The sequence below is a fragment of the Mobula birostris genome, chromosome 18 (genome assembly GCF_030028105.1).
Source record: "Mobula birostris isolate sMobBir1 chromosome 18, sMobBir1.hap1, whole genome shotgun sequence".
NCBI lineage: Eukaryota > Metazoa > Chordata > Chondrichthyes > Myliobatiformes > Myliobatidae > Mobula > Mobula birostris.
In genome coordinates this window covers 31,972,771-31,989,024 of record NC_092387.1, presented here as the reverse complement: position 1 = coordinate 31,989,024, position 16,254 = coordinate 31,972,771, and the positions used below count along the sequence as shown (strand labels likewise).

Below are 16,254 nucleotides of genomic sequence, written 5' to 3'. Positions count from 1 at the left end.
AGGAGAGATGAATGGCAGATGGAACCAGGTGGGAAGGCAATACGATGGGTAGAGCATGTGGGCAGTATGTGGATAGAACCAAGGAGAGGAAGGCAGTACGGTCAGATCAGTGTTCCGCTCTTGGTTCCAGCATCAGCTGTCTGTTGTTTCTGAACTCCATTGTATGCACCCATACAAGTAGCAAAAAAATCCAGTCCACGCAGAAATGTGGCAGTTAGGTAGAGAGTTTGGTTTGAGATAACTTTAAAGAAAGTTCAGTCCATACACAAGATCTCTGGTCTGTCCAGAGTCAGCTATGGCCTGTAACGGATCCAGACCCAACAATATGGTCACACCTTCAAAGTTCTCTCCTATGGCCTGGCATGGGCATTTTCTATTTTGTGTGTGCTCATTACAACAGTGACAGAGATCACGCAGGCAAGGGGGTGAGAAAAGTCAGGGAGCAGGAGGAGAAGGGGAGAGGGAAGGGATGAAGGTGTTTGAGGAAGACCCAAATCTTGAGAGTTTACAGCTCTTGGGTGGGAGGGCAGGGAAAAACACAAAAGGAATCGTGTCAACAGAAAAGGCTTTTCCAACCAGTGGCATCAGTAGTGTTGGTCAGGTGAGTGAGAGCTATAAGCAGGTATCGGTGTTGTTGTACTCTAAACAAACTGCAGTGAGACAAGGTGATGTGATCCTGATCCAGACGGAGCAAAAGGCTCCCAAGTTCACAAGAGCTGCTCGCTTAAGGGAAAGTTCCACCAGGCAGGACTACGATCCACTTGCAATGCTAGTTGGAGACAAAAAAATGGGCATTCAAATCACCTCCAACTCATGATGCTAATCACTTTCTATTGACCCTTGCATTAGATCAGAAGTCAGAGTTTCTGCTCAAGGGCACTTTCCAGTGAGTTAGCAGGTGGCGTCAGAATCACCATCTAATCGAACACATCAGATGCCCTTAACTGGCATGGTTAAAACCCACAAACTACCTGAGCAGTGCATTGGGCAAATGAACCACAGAGGTGCTGCAGGTAAACAACAAAGGTAGTTCCTTACTATCTTTGCTGGGCGGTTGTTGGGGATGCAGATTTAGAGACGCGTCGGTCTCCAGAGGTTCCACGTAGCCTGCCGTAGTCCGCATGGTTACCGATCCTTTCCCCACGCTGACTTTCGACGGGTCAGCTTCTGGAAGGAGAGAAGTGATGTTACACTGGTCACTCTTCATTGCAATGACAGGCCTGGAAAGCAGAGGTTTTTCACACTGCCCATGTCCACGGGAATGAGAGGATGGGCGAGGAGCCACTGCCCACGTTGGAAGTTGGCACTGTAGGTAGTGGAGCTGGCATAATCTGTACATGGCTAAAGACTAACACTGCAAGCTTTGATAGGTAAATTAGTCAGGAAATAAAAAGAGGGTGTGGCATCGCAATGGGTATTTGTTAACCTGAAGTGATGGCTGCTTTGAGTTCCCACTCTGAGTTGCTTCCTCAGTCTCAACTTGGGAGCCCCCTTCTCCAGATGTTGACCCTTCAAACTCATGACCGGAAGGTTGGTTCTTCCCATTTGCCAAGTGCTCTCCCTTTTCGTTGCTAATTAATAATAAGGTCCATATGATTACAAGTACTATGAGACTTGAACATCAGGTATGGTGGTGTAACATTCATATATCTCACCAGACTAATAATCCAGAGGAGAAGAGATTAATATTACCAGGCCAATTTGTAGATTTGAATTCAATTTAAACATATGGACCTGTTTTAAAATAAGAGACCACAAAGCTATTGGATTTTATTAAAAACTAAACCCTCAGATAAGGAAAACGCAAACAGGAATTCTGTAGATGCTGGAAATTCAAGCAACACACATCAAAGTTGCTGGTGAACGCAGCAGGCCAGGCAACATCTGTAGGAAGAGGTGCAGTCGACGTTTCAGGCCGAGACCCTTCGTCAGGACTAACTGAAGGAAGAGTGAGTAAGGGATTTGAAAGTTGGAGGGGCAGGGGGAGATCCAAAATGATAGGAGAAGACAGGAGGGGGAGGGATAGAGCCAAGAGCTGGACAGGTGATAGGCAAAAGGGGATATGAGAGGATCATGGGACAGGAGGTCCGGGAAGAAAGACAAGGGGGGGGGACCCAGAGGATGGGCAAGAGGTATATTCAGAGGGACAGAGGGAGAAAAAGGAGAGTGAGAAAAAGAATGTGTGCATAAAAATAAGTAACAGATGGGGTACGAGGGGGAGGTGGGGCCTTAGCGGAAGTTAGAGAAGTCGATGTTCATACCATCAGGTTGGAGGCTACCCAGACGGAATATAAGGTGTTGTTCCTCCAACCTGAGTGTGGCTTCATCTTTACAGTAGAGGAGGCCGTGGATAGACATGTCAGAATGGGATTGGATGTGGAATTAAAATGTGTGGCCACTGGGAGATCCTGCTTTCTCTGGCGGACAGAGCGTAGATGTTCAGCAAAGCGGTCTCCCAGTCTGCGTCGGGTCTCACCAGTATATAAAAGGCCACATCGGGAGCACCGGACGCAGTATATCACTCCAGTCGACTCACAAGTGAAGTGTTGCCTCACCTGGAAGGACTGTTTGGGGCCCTGAATGGTGGTAAGGGAGGAAGTGTAAGGGCATGTGTAGCACTTGTTCCGCTTACACGGATAAGTGCCAGGAGGGAGATCAGTGGGGAGGGATGGGGGGGACGAATGGACAAGGGAGTTGCGTAGGGAGCGATCCCTGCGGAATGCAGGGAGGGGGGGAGGGAAAGATGTGCTTAGTGGTGGGATCCCGTTGGAGGTGGCGGAAGTTACGGAGAATAATATGTTGGACCCGGAGGCTGGTGGGGTGGTAGGTGAGGACCAGGGGAACCCTATTCCTAGTGGCGTGGCGGGAGGATGGAGTGTGAGCAGATGTACATGAAATGGGGGGGATGCGTTTAAGAGCAGAGTTGATAGTGGAGGAAGGGAAGCCCCTTTCTTTAAAAAAGGAAGACATCTCCCTCGTCCTAGAATGAAAAGCCTCATCCTGAGAGCAGATGCAGCGGGTCCAACACCCCACTAGGAATAGGGTTCCCCTGGTCCTCACCTACCACCCCACCAGCCTCCGGGTCCAACACCCCACTAGGAATAGGGTTCCCCTGGTCCTCACCTACCACCCCACCAGCCTCCGGGTCCAACACCCCACTAGGAATAGGGTTCCCCTGGTCCTCACCTACCACCCCACCAGCCTCCGGGTCCAACCCCACTAGGAATAGGGTTCCCCTGGTCCTCACCTACCACCCCACCAGACTCCAGGTCCAACATATTATTCTCCGTAACTTCCGCCACCTCCAACGGGATCCTACCACTAAGCACATCTTTCCCTCCCCACCTCTCTCTGCATTCCGTAGGGATCGCTCCCTACGCAACTCCCTTGTCCATTCGTCCCCCCCATCCCTCCCCACTGATCTCCCTCCTGGCACTTATCCGTGTAAGCGGAACAAGTGCTACACATACCCTTACACTTCCTCCCTTACCACCATTCAGGGCCCCAAACAGTCCTTCCAGGTGAGGCAACACTCCACCTGTGAGTCGGCTGGTGTGATATACTGCGTCCGGTGCTCCCGATGTGGCCTTTTATATATTGGCGAGACCCGACGCAGACTGGGAGACCGTTTTGCTGAACATCTACGCTCTGTCCGCCAGAGAAAGCAGGATCTCCCAGTGGCCACACATTTTAATTCCACATCCCATTCCCATTCTGACATGTCTATCCACGGCCTCCTCTACTGTAAAGATGAAGCCACACTCAGGTTGGAGGAACAACACTTTATATTCCGTCTGGGTAGCCTCCAACCTGATGGTATGAACATCGACTTCTCTAACTTCCGCTAAGGCCCCACCTCCCCCTCGTACCCCATCTGTTACTTATTTTTATGCACACACGCTTTCTCTCACTCTCCTTTTTCTCCCTCTGTCCCTCTGAATATACCTCTTGCCCATCCTCTGGGTTCCCCCCCCCTTGTCTTTCTTCCCGGACCTCCTGTCCCATGATCCTCTCATATCCCCTTTTGCCTATCACCTGTCCAGCTCTTGGCTCTATCCTTCCCCCTCCTGTCATCTCCTATCATTTTGGATCTCCCCCTCTCCCTCCAACTTTCAAATCCCTTACTCACTCTTCCTTCAGTTAGTCCTGACGAAGGGTCTCGGCCTGAAACATCGACTGCACCTCTTCCTACAGATGCTGCCTGGCCTGCTGCGTTCACCAGCAACTTTGATGTATGTTCCTCAGATAAGGAAATACACATTCTCAGCCCAAACTAATCTACACAGGATATGTTCCCCTTGCTAATATGGTCACCGCTAGCTAACCCTAGGGAGGCCTAGCAGATTGTGGCAATGACGGGTGAGTAATGAATATCAGCCTTGCCCACAGCACTCACACCCTCCGGCTGACCATAACCCCAACTTCTTAATGGGAAAGGCTAGCACAAAACAGAAACTGAAGAATTTCCTCCCTCAATCTCTTCTGAAAGGGCTTGTTAACATTCTGCTAAAGGGTCCAAGGCCTGAAAGGCTAACTAACACTGTTTCCATCTCCCCAGCTGCTGCCCAACTGCTGATGCTTTCCGGAATTATCTGTTCAGTGCTCAAAATACACCTTTTAAGAGTTCAAACACAAGGAAATCTGCAGATGCTGGAATTTCAAGCAACACACATAAAAGTTGCTGGTGAACACAGCAGGCCAGGCAACATTTCTAGGAAGAGGTACAGTCAACGTCTTGGGCCGAGACCCTTCATCAGGACTAACTGAAAGAAGAGCTAGTAAGAGATTTGAAAGTGGGAGGGGGAGGGGGAGATCCGAAATGATAGGAGAAGACAGGAGGGGGAGGGATGGAGCCAACAGCTGGACAGTTGATTGGCAAAAGGGATATGAGAGGATCATGGGACAGGAGACCTTGGGAGAAAGAAAAGGGGGAGGGGGGGAAAATCCCAGAGGATGGGCAAGGGGTGTAGTGAGAGGGACAGAGGGAGAAAAAGAAGAGAGAGAAAAAGAATGTGTTTATATAAATAAATAACGGATGGGGTACGAGGGGGAGGTGGGGCATTATTGGAAGTTTGAGAAGTCAATGTTCATGCCATCAGCTTGGAGGCTACCCAGACGGAATATAAGGTGTTGTTCCTCCAACCTGAGTGTGGCTTCATCTTTACAGTAGAGGAGGCCGTGGATAGACATATCAGAATGGGAATGGGACGCTAGAGAAAGCAGGATCTCCCAGTGGCCACACATTTTAATTCCACGTCCCATTTTTCTCACTCTCCTTTTTCTCCCTCTGTCCCTCTCACTATACCCCTTGTCCATCCTCTGGGTTCCCCCCCCTCCCCTTTTCTTTCTCCCTGGGCCTCCTGTCCCATGATCCTCTCATATCCCTTTTGCCAATCACCTGTCCAGCTCTTGGCTCCATCGCTCCCCCTCCTGTCTTCTCCTATCATTTTGGATCTCCCCCTCCCACTTTCAAATCTCTTACTAGCTCTTCTTTCAGTTCGTTCTGACGAAGGGTCTTGGCCCGAAACGTCGACTGTACCGCTTCCTAGAGATGCTGCCTGGCCTGCCGCATTCACCAGCAACTTTGATGTGTGTTGCTTTTTAAGAGTTCACTTGGTTTGATATCAAATTTTGCTTAAAGGTTTCCAGTGAGTATTGGGACATCTCATCGGCAGATGGAAAACTCATTCTGATCAAAGATGGAACTTCCAATCATAATGTACGTTACACTACACCCAAATCCTAGCATTCTTGTCAGAAGGCCAATGAGTGAACATTGAACCCACAATTCTATAAAATTTTGGTTATGCCACATCTGGAGTATCAAATTCATTTCTGGTCACCCCATTATACAAAGGATGAAGAAAATGCAGAAGAGGTTTAACAGGATGCTACCAGGATAAGAGGTTATGTGCTATAAGGAGAGGTTGGACAAACTTGGGTTGTTTTCTCTGGAGAGGAGAAGGTCCAGAGTGGACCTGATAGAGGTTTATAGGATTATCAGAGGCATAAATAGACCATACAGCCAGTATCTTTTACCCCAAATTTGGAATGTCCAAAACTAGTGGGCATGTATTTAAGTTAAGAGGGAGAGAGCTCAAAGCAGATGTGTGTGGGACAAGTTTTTTATTTTGTGTTTTTCTTATTACTTACACACACACACACACACACACACACACACACACACACACACACACAGAGCTTGGGTGCCAGGAATGTGCTGTCAAATACGATAGAAGGTTTAAAAGGCTCTTAGCTAGCCACATGAACGTGGAAAATGGTGGGATATGGACATTGTTTAGCTAGAAGGGACTTAGTGTATTATCTTAACTAGACTGGCACATCATGGGCTGAAGAATATGCCCCTGTGCTGTGCCATTCTATGTTCTTAACCTCCTCAGTATATGCAGTCTGATAACAAGTCTAAATAGAGTTTTACGCTATGCAGGTAGCAGAGAATAGAGTGAAAGTGAAATCCATGAAGCAATAATAAGATTCTAAAGGGGTTTTTATCTTGCTTTGGAGGCTCTGTGAAGTTACTATAGGAGTTGAGGGTATAAAGAGGACAGGTATTCGGAGTGTGAGCACAGTCATCCACTGCTCCCTGCACCAGTACATTTCCCATTGACCTGTCCTCATCAGGCAGTCAAGGAACCAATATACTTTCTAGTAACTCACTGGGGTCTAGACCAATAGTAGACCACATTCTTCCTGTGTCCAAGGTGATAACTAAGCTCATAAAGATCTGGTAAGAACAGCAAAGCAAAAGTATAGGTAATGAACAGGCAGTAACTCATCAAATATAATGCTAGGCAGCACCCGCAAAGGGTCACAGTACAAACGTCAGATGTTGGGAACCTGTAATGTTAGTCAGTGATTGTCTGCTAGTCATGAAAACATTAACAACTCCAAAACTTTACACAACTTGCATTCTTATTAGTGGATGAGTCCATTGTTCAACCGAGTGGATTCAGAGTTTTTCGAGCCTCTTGGGCCCTCCTCAACAGTACGATCCCAGTTTCCCCACAGTCCCCTCCCGCAGCTCAGTGGGATTACAGCTCCTCTCTCACAGACCCACAGAGGAGAAGATGGCTGAGGGAATGTAAAACATTTCCAATCCACGTACATGCAAATCGGGAACACAACCCACCTCGCTCCTCAGCCCAGCCAGCAGCCGGGTCAGTGCTCAAAGGCCAGTTCACGCTCTTTTGCCAAAGCTGTTTAATTACCCCTGGGTCACTACAGCTCGGCTGAGCGATGGATAGTTACCCAGCCAGCTCAGAGTTCCAGAAATTCCACCGAGTTGACTGAATAACTTTGAACCGGTCAGTTGTGCGCACACACCGGAATACCAATGCTCTTTCACCCAATCCATTTGCTCGACCAGGTCAAAGGTCTGACAGCTGAGATTTCATGCCCTGGTGTAACATGTGACCCGGAGCTGTCGAAAACCCGAGAGCCTGGAAAGCAGATGGCTTCGAGATGAGATGTTAAGGCATTCTGTGACAACGATGAGAATGTAAAAGCAATGAAAAGCAGCTGGGAGAGAAGGGTGAGAAAGGGGAGCTGCCAGCGGGGTGGGGGGAGAGGTTAACCCCGAGCAAGAGCATGGTGCAACCTTCCACTGGATATACCTGTCGCCAGCAGAGTGTCGGGATAAGCGTTCAGCCTCGGTGTGGGGTGAACTCTGATGGTGGAGACAGCCAGCCCAGAAAGCGAGCTCTCCACTGCTGTGGAGAGAGAAGAAAAAACACACCACTTGTCCTCAAAAGGGCACAGGCTGACATCATGGACCCTCTAGTGGTTAGCAAGAAACAGGGCACAGCACAACAGGACCAGAACACTGCAGACACGATGGAAGGACTCACAAAGAGCAGCAAGACCACTCGAGAACAAGAGATAATCTGCAGATGCTGGAAATCCGAGCAACACACACAAAATGCTGGAGGAACTCAGCAGGCCAGGCGGCATCTATGGAAAAGAGTAGTTGACGTTTCGGGCCGAGTGCCTTCCTGATGAAGGGTCTCGGTCCGAAAAGTCAACGATACTCTTTTCCATAGATGCTGCCTGGCCTGCTGAGATCCTCCAGCATTTTGTGCATGTTGCTAAGACGATCGAGGCACACTTCAACTGGCTGATGGGAAACACTCAGGGCTACGGCACAGACATCTGCAGCAGCACTCCTGAACAGCACACCCAGACAGGTTGGGCACCACTGCTATCCCACACAAGATATACATCTTGGGCACAGCTTCAAAGTCACAGTTACAAAACAGGGAAATCGACCCTTCAGCACATTGACTTATGCTCACCATTACACTAACCCACACCATGTCCATTTCATTCTCTCCATACTCCTGTCACCTCCCCCCAAGTCCCACCACTCACCTACACACTCAGGGCAATTTACAGCGGCCAATTAACCTACTGAACTGCACACCTTTGGGACGTGGGTGGAAACTCACATGGTCACAAGGAGAACATGCAAACTTCACACAGACAGTGCCACAAATTGGGGTCAAGTTCAAGTTTGTCATTGAACCATACACAGGAACACCAGCCAAACAAAACAGTGTTCCTCTAGGGCCAGGGTGCAATACACAGTACTAACAGTCGCAAACAACACACGCACAGCACATAATTATGACAGCAGAAAAACATACATTTACAAAACATAATAACACTATAGCCCTAATCCTTGAGTGTCCTGGCCTGTAGACTGCTGGTGCATGGATGCTGCCCTGCAGCCACGTTCCTGTAAGGTGAAGCCACAGCAGCTCTTTGTTCGCACCAGTGCAGCCACAGACAAATGCAATCCAGCTTGTCTTACCGGGAGCGAACACTGGAGGGCGGCATCGACACGAGGGCCAGCCCTCAACCCAGTACAAAATCTAGCGTCACGCAGCCAGTCTTGGTGTCTCTTTCACCAGCGACCACCACAACAGGCAACACCAAGACACAACCGAGGCAACACAACTCCCCTGCTGTCAGTCTTGCCAATGAATCGGACTGGCGATATCCTACATTACCAACATCCAACAGCACAAGAAAACTGTCTGAGGCAATCATTTCCACTGTCTGTTGGATCACACACTGCCTGAGTGGCTGAAGCAGGCTACAACCTGGCACACAATAAGTTCACCGAACCAGCAACTCGTGGTGGGATAGGCCTGCAGTACATAATGTTCTTAATATCCAGCAGTGTCTTGTGATTGCAAAAGAGAGAAAGGATGACCAATTGCACCTTTGTTTGGACTCAGAGAGGCCACTGTGTTCAAGCGTGCCACCATCTCGTCGTACCCAGGTGTCTGGAACTGTCTAGAGCTGCAAAGCACGACTCTACTAACTGCACCATAACGTACGGACGGGGGTCAAATGTAATGCAACCGATGAGCCCACTAGCTCTCTTTCCACCTGCTCGACCATCCCATCTCCACCACCAAAGTCTCTGATGACTGATCTCCGAACCTGACTCATCACCCCATGGCTGGCTGTCAGCCCAAGTCAGCTTTTTTTTTATACAAAATTCTTTATTACAAATGTCGGTGCTATACAATATTTACAAAACCAGTGACTAACACATTTACTACACTACAAACAGACAATACATGTTAAACCAATATATTGCCATCCTCATCAATGATGGCATTTACACCCCGCGGAGCCCAACGGTCCCGGAACATCTCTACGGTCGCCGTGGACTGTGCGTATTCCTTTTCAATATTCACCCAGGCACGAACATACCCCCTAAACATAGCCAGGCAGTCCGCCCGCCCAAGTCAGCTTGACCTATTTGCCCGTGAAACCTCAGAGACAACAACTTGTGAGCTCAGGAGTTTGGGGACCGAAGTGACCCAGCAAGGCAAAAAAAAAGAGAGAATACAGTCGATTCCTTGTGGGACAGGTGTGTTCGAGGCCCAGGCCAATGGAAAACTGGGATCTCCCAAGTTCATCTGCTCCACCACCCCCAATCCAAGAACTATGCTCGGGCCAGTTCCCAACATTTGGAAACCTTTGTTCAGGATTCAAGTCTCTGTACATTTCTAAAGGCAGAGGGAGGGGGATACTCAACAAAGAAGTAGAGTGAAAATGGAAAAATGTCTAGTTGATTTTGAATAGCAGGGCAGCATGAGGGGCAAGTGGCCTATTCCTGTACTTAATTGCACATTTCTACACAGCTCTCTCTAGCAACCGGGCACTCATCAATGACCATACAGCACAGAATCAGGCCCTTCAGCCCAACTCATCCATGCTGACTCTATCCAGGTGAGTCCCATTTCCTTGCATTCACCCCACATCCCTCTAAATCCGGGAACTTATTTCACCCAGAATTTTAGAATGGGGTCTCTCCTCCTGCAACACCCCTCTACTCCTCCCGACCCTCTAACTCTCCCGCACACACACTGGCCACAATTCCAAGAACAGACCGGCAATCTTGGCCCCTGAAGACATTGGTTCTGACAGAGGGGGCATGCCTTAGGAGGGGAGGGTGGTGGTGGTGAGTGAGGAAGAGATGAGGAGGAAGAATGACCAGTACCTGGATCGAGCTGCTGCCGGTTTGCGGGAAGCCCGTTCATGATCGTCTCGGAGATGGTGGTTTCATGTTCTGTAAGGAGGAAACAGCTGCAGTGAGACGGGGAGGGGTGCGCAACTTCACTCCGTTCCAGGAGCAAAAAGACCGCTGGGGATCGAGTGAATTCTGGAAGCAGGTCGCCAGCCAAGTGTCCCACTGCAGATAGACACTGTCAAACACAGAGCTCCTTCCCATCCTCGTCCCTCTTCAGTAACCTCTCTATTGATATGGCACAGGCCCCTCAAAATCCCCAGCTCCATACCAACCATCAGGTACCCATCTGTACCAACCCCATTTCCCCACCACGCGGTCTACACCCTTGTCTGCCTCAGTGACTCAAGTACTCATCTAGAAACTTCTTAAATGTTGCGAGAGTCTTTGCCTCCACTCAGGCAGTGCTTTCTAAATTCTAACCACCTTCTGATTGGGAAAAAAATTTTTCTTAAATCCCCCCCCCCCAACAAACCTGTTAATCTTCACCTTATACTAAGCCCCCTATCTATCATGGGGAAGTATATCTTACTATATCTCTTAAATACACTCAGACGCTACTTTATTAAGTGCCTCCTGTACCTAATTAAGCGGCCACTGAGTGTATGTCCATGGTCTTCTGCTGCTGTAGCCCATCCACTTCAAGGTTCAATGTGTTGTGTGTTCAGAGATGCTCTTCTGCACGCTATTGTTGTAATGCATGGATATTTGAGTTGCTGTCACCTTCCAGTCCGACTGAACCAGCCTGACCATTCTTCCTCTGACTTCTCTGATGAACAAGGCATGTCTGCCACTCACTGGATGGTTTCTGTTTTTCTCTGTAAACTTTAGAGACTTCTGTGCATGAAAATTCTAGGAGATCAACAGTTTCTGAGATACTCAAACCACCCACCTGGCACCAACAATCATTCTACGGTCAAGGTCACTTAGATCACATTTCATGATGTTTGGTATGAACAACAACTAAACCTCTTGGCCATGTCTGCATGCTTTTATGTATTGAGTTGCTGCCACATGATTGCCTGATTAGTTTTTTTGCATTAACAAGCATATGTACAGGTGTATGTAATAAAGTGGTAACATTCATTATTTTATATACCTCCATCAGGTCCTGTACTCATCCTCCTGCACTCTATGGAAAACCCAGCAGCTGCAGTCTCCACTCATAACTAAGCCTTTTCAAACCAAGCAATATCCTGTTGAATCCCCTCCGCACTCTCTCCAGCACAGACACATTCTACCTTTAGAGTGCTGATCAGAACTGCACATGGTATTCCATGTACAGTCTGAGCAATGTTTCATTACATATTATTCAAGAATTTTTTGCTTATATATTCTATGCCCCAGTTTATAAAGTAAACACCAATTTGCCCTCTTCACCACCTTATCCAACTGGGATATTGGAAATTATATATCAAAGTCCCTCAATATTCCATAGAGCCCTGCAGTTCATGATGAATGTCCTACCCTGAATTGATTTTTCAAAATCTATTACCTTGCATTTATCAGGATTAAATTCTGTCTTTGCTCTACTGAATTTACCAACGGAACAAAGAATTAACCAATTCTCAGGTTAATGCACAAGTTCCCCTGTCACTGTCTACGGCTGTACTGAGGTAGCTTTTCTGCATGTTTGGTTCCAGACAGCCCGTGCTTCCAGTGCAGCCCACTTCACTCCAGAGACACCCGAGGTTCTGCAAATGCTGGAAATCTTGAGCAACACATGCAAAACACGGAACTCAGCAGGTCAGGCAGCATTTACAAAGGCAAATAAACAGTCAATGTTTCCTGATGAAAGATATTGGTCTGAAATGTAAACTGCTAATTTCCTTCCGCAGATGCTGCCAGACTTGCTGAGTTCCTCCAGCATTTTGTCTGTGTTACCCACTTCACTCCTGCTGGCTATCTGGCACAGGCAGCAGGTAGGGCTGCTGAGCTGGGTTAGAAAACATGGCCGGTGTGTGAAATACGAGTTTTGTACACTATTTCAATTGGTCTATTAACACATTTGGCAAAAGCAACAGAGAGAAGAGAGAAGCAAAGCTACTAAACATCAGACTGCTGAGAGCTGGAACGCATTCCCTAAGGGCGATGATAGCAAATCCAACAATAACTTTCTAAAGGAAATTGGAGATTAAGCTCTCAACAATTAACACAAGGCCACAACAAAGGGCAGTACAATGGGAGTAACTGGATAGTGCTGCCAAAGAGCCAGCCCAAACACAGAGGGCTGAATGGCCTCCTTCTTTGCTGCTTTGCTATGCTGGAGGTGACTGGAAATGACAGAAGAGGATGTGATACAGCAGGAAACAAAATAATCATCACCATTCAGTCAACCAGATATTAAACCAGGCAAACAAAGGTTTCTTCACTCCGACTAAGGCAGGGGTCCCCAACCTTTTTTGTGCCACAGACCGGTTTAATATTGACAATAGTCTTGCGGACCAGCCGACTGGGGTGGAGGGGTGGTGTTCAAGTAGGGTTAAACTCACCTCAACATGTCTTTTACAGTTAGGGTTGCCAACTTTCTCACTCCCAAATAAGGGACAAAAGTAGCAGTCAAATCCCGGGACACTTTACCCCAGGAAAGACTACCATGACCATGAAGCCTTGCGCAGGCACCTGTGTGCGCATGCGTGACGTGCGTATGTGATGTGCCCATGCGCATACGTGCCGATTTTTTCCCCCCACAAATCGGTTTTGCCTTCATCTTCCCGACTATACTGTACATACATTATTTCTACTTTATACAGGCTGCGTATTTATCATATCATTCCTTTGACTATATGTTGGTGTTATTTATTTTCGGTTTTATGTGTTATTTGGTATGATTTGTTAGGTTATTTTTTGGGTCTGGGAATGCTCAAAAATTTTTCGCATATAAATTAATGGTAATTGCTCCTTCGCTTCACGCCATTTCGGCACGAAAGGTTTCATAGGAACACTCTACCTTAGCAGGGGAAATACGGGACAAGGGCAGTCCTGTACGGGACAAACCAATTTAGCCCAATATACGGGATGTCCCGGCAAATACAGGACAGTTGGCAACCCTATGTTCAAGTTCAACAGTGCGTGACAGGGAATGAGGAAAGGTGCAGCTGGCTCATATTGTTTCCTCACGGGCCGGTAGCACATGCTCTGTGGCCGGTACCAGTCCGCGGCCCGGTGGTTGGGGACCGCTGTACTAAGGCAACTTCATAGTGTTTGACATTAACTGGCATCTTACCCCATCAATCTCTCCTCATATGCAACACGAGTGCTGGCAGCTATTCAGCTGCAGGTGGCTTCTTCTGCATAAGTTTTCCTCTATTTTTGCTCTTACTTCTAATGTTAATTTCCCCGTTCATTCACAGAGATGTCGACATTCACATGAGGTCAAACACCTTCACAAATGTGAAGTGCCAGAAATATACAGGAAAGTCAGCAGATTTCTTTCCTTCCGCGTTCCACTGACTTTGCCTTTTAGTTTAAGAAAGAGATGGGAGTATTTTTTTTTGTCTTTCTCTGAACTGAAGGAGAACAAGGAAGGCTGTACAGAGCTGGAGCGGGACAAAGATTTTTTTTTGCAAACGTCTTCACTTTCTTTCTTGTTTTGTTTTTGTCTTGGTATTGGAGATGAATTCAAGGACCACACTGTACAGCCTCAATGGGTTTGAATCGTGAACTGACAGTATGCTTCTGATGAAGCTCACGGATAGAAGTTCCGAATGTTTAATATATTTAGTGAAGATTAACAAATCTCCCTTTCCATTCATTCTTGTCATCAGATCAGCCTCACCACTGAATCCAGGGTAACTCACATAAAAAGCAAGTCAGACAACATCTAGAGGAAAATGAACAGTCAACATTTTAGGCCAAGACCTTTCATCAAAGCCAGTCCTGATTAAGGACCTCAGCCTGAAATGTTGACTGTTCATTTCTCTGCATAATGCTGCCAGATGTGCTGGGTTTCTCCAGCATTTTGTGTGTGTTGCTACAGGGTTCTGGCATCTAGTCTCTCTTATATCTACATCGTCCAGGGTGATCCTTCTTAAACCTCCCAGGCCCAGTGTTTGGAATGGCACGGCAAAATCATTTGGATGCTTGCCTTATGTAGGGAGTACTGAGCTGATCAAGAAGATGAATGGCTCCTTCCATCTCGTTTCCCCACATCACTGGTCTAATTATTAAACTGAGCCACCGCATCTTCTTCCCTTCAATTAGGGTTAATCACCAGAGATTTTTATTCAACATGGGAAAAAGGATGTTTCCTCTTGTGAAATAAGTTTAAACCAGGGTCCACCAAATGAAAATGAAGACAGGGATGAAGCAGAAATTTTTCTCTTGGAGATCAGAATTGGGAAGTCTCTTCCTGAAAGGACAGTGGACGTACAGTCCCTGAGTGACCACGATGAATGGTGGAGACTCCTGGGGTTGAATAACCTACCCCACAAATGTAGCCATATGTGAGGAGAGAGCCCAATAAGCTGCCTGAGAGAGAAAGGAATAGTTGAAAAAGACAAATGAGTTGAGTGAAGAGGATACTCACATGGGACATTAACAGCATAGACCAGTTGGGCTGAATGGCCTGTTTCTGCAGGTAAGATTCAATGGAAGCATATCATGGTCTGACTCCAAAGGAGGACACATTCAGTAACAACTGCCAGCTGATGCCAGGTTTGAACTCTGCATGAGACCAAACCATGTCACAAATCTCCAACATTTACAGGGTGAGAGAGGAAGATGCCAAACACCTAACTCTGCCACTGGGGAGCCGCTAGCCACAGAGCAATGTGAGGAATGGCATCAGAGGTGATGCCAAGAAAGGGAAAGGTTTTTACACATGATACCAAAGGCAGAAGTGGTTTCACAGGCAATGAGAGATGACACTGAGGAAGACAGTGGTGTTACAAAACAAGTAAAGATGATGCTGGGCAAGGAGTTGGTTCCATAGATGGGGAGAGATGAGGCTCATCAGGATGAGAGTCTTAAATCAGGATGGAGGGCCCAGAGTTTGATGTAGGTCAGGAGGTAGCAAACAGCAGGCTCAGCTGATGTGCACTAACAGAAGAGACATGCTTGTTTAAGTTCAGAGGATGAAGGAGTGAGGTGATCCAGGAAACCAGAGTCAGTTAGTGGCGGGTTCGGACCTTTGCTCCCAATGTGCAGGTTCAGGAATGTATTCCCACAGTGTTAACATCCTCTCTCTCCGGACACCACTTGCATCAGCCAAGGCAGAACTCTGGGAGCTGAACAGCAGTGTGTGACCAGTCAAAGAATGTTATCATACACACGACAGCCTGTTGGGCCTGTTCAGACTTTACACTGGCTCAGGTTCAAGCAGCTGCCTCCCCCCTGTCCTGCCCCTGAGCAAACAGCTTCACATAAATCCTCTGCCACGATCCGTTCCAAGTAGAGGGATGAGGAGACACAATGTGGCTCAATATGCAGCAGCAGGTCACTTAAGGGTGGAAGATGGCAAATGGACAGTGATTTAAATCTGCCTGAACTAAGTGTGACCTTCTCTTACAGCAGGCACTCATAACCCCTCATACTGGGCTACCACAGACAACCTACCCTCCAGTATCTACTGCCTACCACTGAACAGACAGCTGCTATCCTTAGTACCAGTTTTGGGAACTCGCCATCGGGGACCAAGACTCGGCTATGGTAGAAACTGTTTGGAATTCATTCTGAAGTCTGAGCAGTGG

The 16,254-nt window shown here is 47.6% G+C and overlaps 1 protein-coding gene across 37 annotated transcripts in view; it reads right to left on the bottom strand.

Moving 5' to 3' along the window:
* LOC140212029 (sorbin and SH3 domain-containing protein 1) overlaps window positions 1–16,254 on the bottom strand; it is a 216,108-nt gene that overhangs the window by 97,179 nt on the left and 102,675 nt on the right. For 29 of the 37 annotated variants that reach the window (XM_072282414.1, XM_072282415.1, XM_072282413.1 and 26 more), the window contains 3 exons: window positions 10,538–10,606; window positions 7,635–7,730; window positions 1,039–1,167 (listed from right to left, as the gene is read on the bottom strand). In XM_072282414.1, the coding sequence (XP_072138515.1) occupies window positions 1,039–1,167; window positions 7,635–7,730; window positions 10,538–10,606 (294 nt within the window). The remainder of the gene's footprint in view (window positions 1–1,038; window positions 1,168–7,634; window positions 7,731–10,537; window positions 10,607–16,254) is intronic. The other 8 variants (XM_072282430.1, XM_072282431.1, XM_072282429.1 and 5 more) reach the window with 4 other exon arrangements.